At 40.3% G+C, this 3,867-nt stretch overlaps 1 protein-coding gene and 1 long non-coding RNA gene across 2 annotated transcripts; both read left to right on the top strand.

Annotated features, from left to right (window-relative positions):
• The first annotated feature begins 567 nt into the window (after window positions 1-567).
• On the top strand, window positions 568-2,897 carry LOC108207689 (cation/H(+) antiporter 24). The gene is made up of 2 exons (XM_017378123.2): window positions 568-1,569; window positions 1,659-2,897. The coding sequence occupies exons 1-2, from the start codon at window positions 646-648 to the stop codon at window positions 2,832-2,834; spliced, it is 2,100 nt and encodes a 699-aa protein (XP_017233612.2). The 5' UTR covers window positions 568-645; the 3' UTR covers window positions 2,835-2,897.
• Window positions 2,898-3,343: 446 nt separating this feature from the next.
• LOC108208581 (uncharacterized) lies at window positions 3,344-3,867 on the top strand. Its single transcript, XR_001804331.2, has 2 exons — window positions 3,344-3,496; window positions 3,621-3,867. It is a non-coding gene; the product is annotated as an uncharacterized LOC108208581 (long non-coding RNA).

Here is a 3,867-nt window from a genome sequence, read left to right as displayed (position 1 = left end):
CGAGATCCTTGTAAGTATATTCTTTTCCTCTGGTTTTTATATATTGCATGCATATTTAATTTGCATAGATGATTCCGAAATGACATAGAACTAAGATTTTAGCCTAGTGGGGCAAAAAAAAAAATCTATTGACGAAACAATTTTGTTATCACAAGTTGGATTCGAATTTGTGCCTTCACTGGGAAGGCTCCACAATCATAAGGGCAAAACAAGTTTTTTAATAACGGTTTTTCTATGGTGTGCCCATGGGCACACATTAAGCACCAAAATTTATGAAATTGGAGGGTTTCTATTGGTTTACCTTCTTTAATAATGGTGGACCCCCCTGCAGTTACAACAACCACACCAATCAAAACCCTCCATTTTTATTAATGTTAGTGCTTAGCATGTGCCCACGGGCACACACTAGCCAAACCGTTTTAATAAAAGGGTAGGAGATATATGCGTATATTATGAAGGTCAGTGGGGGCAAGTATCCCCACTGCCCCTTGCAGCCTCCGTCCCTGTGCCTAATGATATTGATGTTTATTGCACTAATGATGTATCTTTGTTGATTGGAAGGGTGGATTAATAATCGGACCATCATGCCTAGGCCATAACAACGTATTTTCTACATATCTGTTCCCAGATAATTCGGAGTTTGTAATGAAAACTTTCGGAGTATTGGGTTTCATGTACTTCCTCTTCTTGTGTGGCGTGCAAACGGATTTTACTGTCATCCAGAAAGCTAGTAGGAAGCAGATATACATTGCATTATATGGAGTCCTCATTCCATTAACAGCCACTCTAATCGTCGCAATCTGTCTCCGGGATACTTTAACAGAGGAACTCCAGACGGGTGCTTCCATTTGGGGAGTCGCTTCATCTCTATCTATAACTGCATTTCCTGTGATTTATACAATTGTGAGAGAGTTTAATCTTCTGAGTTCGGATATCGGACGAATGGCCTTATCGACTGCAGTCATCAGTGACATGATTGGGATAAATGGGGTAACTGCATTTGAGGCAGCTAAACAAGGTGAAGGAAGACCAATGGCTGCTTTATATTATTTGATATCATTAGCCATTGTCAATGCTGCTATATTTCTAGGAATTAGGCAATTGATGTTATGGATAGTACAAACAACACCGGAAGGAAAACCGGTGGATGAATTATACATTGTGCTTATATTATTGGGAGTTGCGGTGGCTGGTTTTGTATGTGACATGACTGGACTGGCTATTGCCAATGGACCATTGTGGCTGGGGTTAGCGGTGCCCGATGGTCCTCCTTTAGGCGCAACGCTAGTGGAGAAGAGCGAGACGTTTTTATTGGAGATCTTGCTTCCATTTTCTTATGTTTACATAGGATTATATACAGATGTGTTTTCTCTGCATGGCCGGTGGGTGAGTTTGAGGCCACTTTTTTACATGGTGGCTTGTGCTTATTTAACCAAACTCGTGGCTACTTTGCTAGTTTCTCGCTGTGTGTATCAGATGCCTCTCAGAGATAGTTTCGCACTTGGTCTAATTATGAGTTTGAGAGGTCAGGTGGAGCTCATTTTGTTCATCCACTGGACAGACTTGCAGGTTTGCATAATTGCACAGTCAATTTCATGAATTCTGTTCATTACATAACATGTACTAACTTGTGCTCTATATGCTTGGTAATTGCACAGATGATAACACAACCGTATTTTACAATGCTGGTGCTGACAACTACTGCAATGACTGCTATAGCTTCGCCACTGATCAACATTGTCTATGATCCAACGCGGCCTTACATGCTTAACAAACGAAGAAACATCCAGCACAACCCTCCCAACATGGAATTCAAAATCATTCTCACGGTCCATGATGAAGAAAGTGTACCTGGATTCATCAGTCTCTTCGAAGTCTCCAATCCCACTCCAAGTAGCCCAATCGTCGTATTTGCTCTCCGTCTCATCGAGCTAGTTGGCCGCGCCACTCCTCTTTTCATAGACCACGACAATCAAGAACACAATTTCAACTACACCAGCGCCAACCCAATCCACAACGCCTTAAAATCCTCCCATGATTCAATGTGCGGATTCATCAAAATCCACCCCTTCACCTCCGTCTCTCCAAAGCGAAGCATGTACCAAGACATCTGCGAACTAGCACTCCTAAAAAAATCTTCACTGATCCTCCTCCCATACAACAAAGACCTTCTCAAGACACAATCTAGTATCGAAGGAGGCGATCAAATAAAACACGTGAATCCTTCAATAAACTCCAACATTTTAGCCCATGCACCATGCTCTGTAGGAGTTTTCGTAGACAAAGGCTTCTTCCAGAAGCCTCATTCTTCCGTTAGCAACTCAAAGTCCGTGAATCACCACTTCGCAATGCTCTTCTTAGGCGGCCCCGACGCTCGAGAGGCTCTAGCTTATGCCGACAGAATGGTTGGACACCCCGAAATTTCCTTAACAGTGGTGCGCTTCCTCGCGATGGATGGCGAAGGAGACAACCTGATGGAAAAGAAGCTCGACGATGGGCTGGTGACATGGTTTTGGGTCAAGAACGAAGGGAACAGAGCTGTGGCCTATAGAGAAGTAGTGGTGAAAAATGGGGAGGAAACAATGGCTGCAATACAGTCAATTAACGACGTTTATTATGATTTATGGATCGTTGGAAGAGGTAATGGGGTTAATCCGGTATTACTAGATGGATTAACGACTTGGAGCAATAGTGACGAGCTTGGGATAATCGGAGAATATGTGTCGTCTTCGGATGTAAGTGCCACAGCTTCGGTATTAGTAGTGCAGCAACAAATTTTACGAGATCAAGGACAAGTCAGACACAAGACAGCATTTACTTCCCGTAATTTGTAGTTTGTACATGTATGTAAATTACTCCATCAGGACTAAAGTAATTCTATAAAATCTTGAGATTTTTCATCGATCTATGAATTATTCAATCAGTATTATATTAAGTTATTGTCAAAAATTCGGGACAATTCAGTTAGCATTGTTTTAAAATTTGATAATCTTCAAATATTCACAACTTTATGTTTCAAAACATAAGATATCGGGTTGTCGAGTGAAGCTTAACCAGGGTTGCAATTTATTTTTTTTGTTATAGACTTTAAGGGTTGTGTTGAATCGCAGCTCTGTTTCTTTATCGTCGCTAATCTCCTTTTTGTTGTTGTAGCCAAGCAATGTTGGGGGCACTAAGGCTATACTAGTTGTTAAGATGTTATGACACGTGCAGTAAACCGATTGGGTAATAAAAGGTTTGATCCAATTTGTCTATCCAAATTTTGTGGTAGCAGTTTATAGTGATTGAGCCAACCATATGAATCTTATAATTCAAAACAGATTACAAGTCCCACTAGAACCTTAAAGTTGTACAAGTGTTATCGCTCCTTACTGAATTTCACTAGACCAAGTTTGAAATTATATCTGAATTATAGTAATGGCAGCGATCACCACTTGCACTTCGACTGCTCTGATCAGTCGCGTTAGCATTGTGCAGAAGGCCCCTACTGTTCTTGGTGAGCTTTCAAATTTTGTTCCCTAGATTATACTATAATGAACTTAACAAATACTGCTACTAATTTCTACCTTGTATTTGAACTCCTGATAACTGTTTATAATATTGATATATTGTGATTGCAGGGTTGCCTGTAATGCCGAGAGTGGGTAAAGTGAAATGTTTAATAGTAAAAGATATTGGCGGAGGTGCTTCAACAGGGAGCATGATAGCAAGATACCATATTTATATACAGTAGTAATTAGTTCGAAACTAAGTTTTTCTTATCCTTGAACTTCTGAATTTTTTGATTTTCATTTCTTTAATTTCTTGGTTCCTTAAACTTTTGTAGAATACAGTGACTAATCGATATCACCTTTCATGTTAACTTGA

This window comes from Daucus carota, chromosome 2 (assembly GCF_001625215.2).
Source record: "Daucus carota subsp. sativus chromosome 2, DH1 v3.0, whole genome shotgun sequence".
Taxonomy (NCBI): domain Eukaryota; kingdom Viridiplantae; phylum Streptophyta; class Magnoliopsida; order Apiales; family Apiaceae; genus Daucus; species Daucus carota.
Note: the sequence above shows the minus strand (reverse complement) of the source record. Positions and strands in the feature narration are given on the sequence as shown.

What these genes read in the sequence shown, in the direction of transcription:
- LOC108207689 (XM_017378123.2), top strand. Translation starts at nt 646, where the DNA reads ATGAAAACTTTCGGAGTATTGGGTTTCATGTACTTCCTCTTCTTGTGT. An exon ending in TCCACTGGACAGACTTGCAG is followed by an intron (nt 1,570 to 1,658) that starts GTTTGCATAATT and finishes GTAATTGCACAG; the next exon opens with ATGATAACACAACCGTATTT.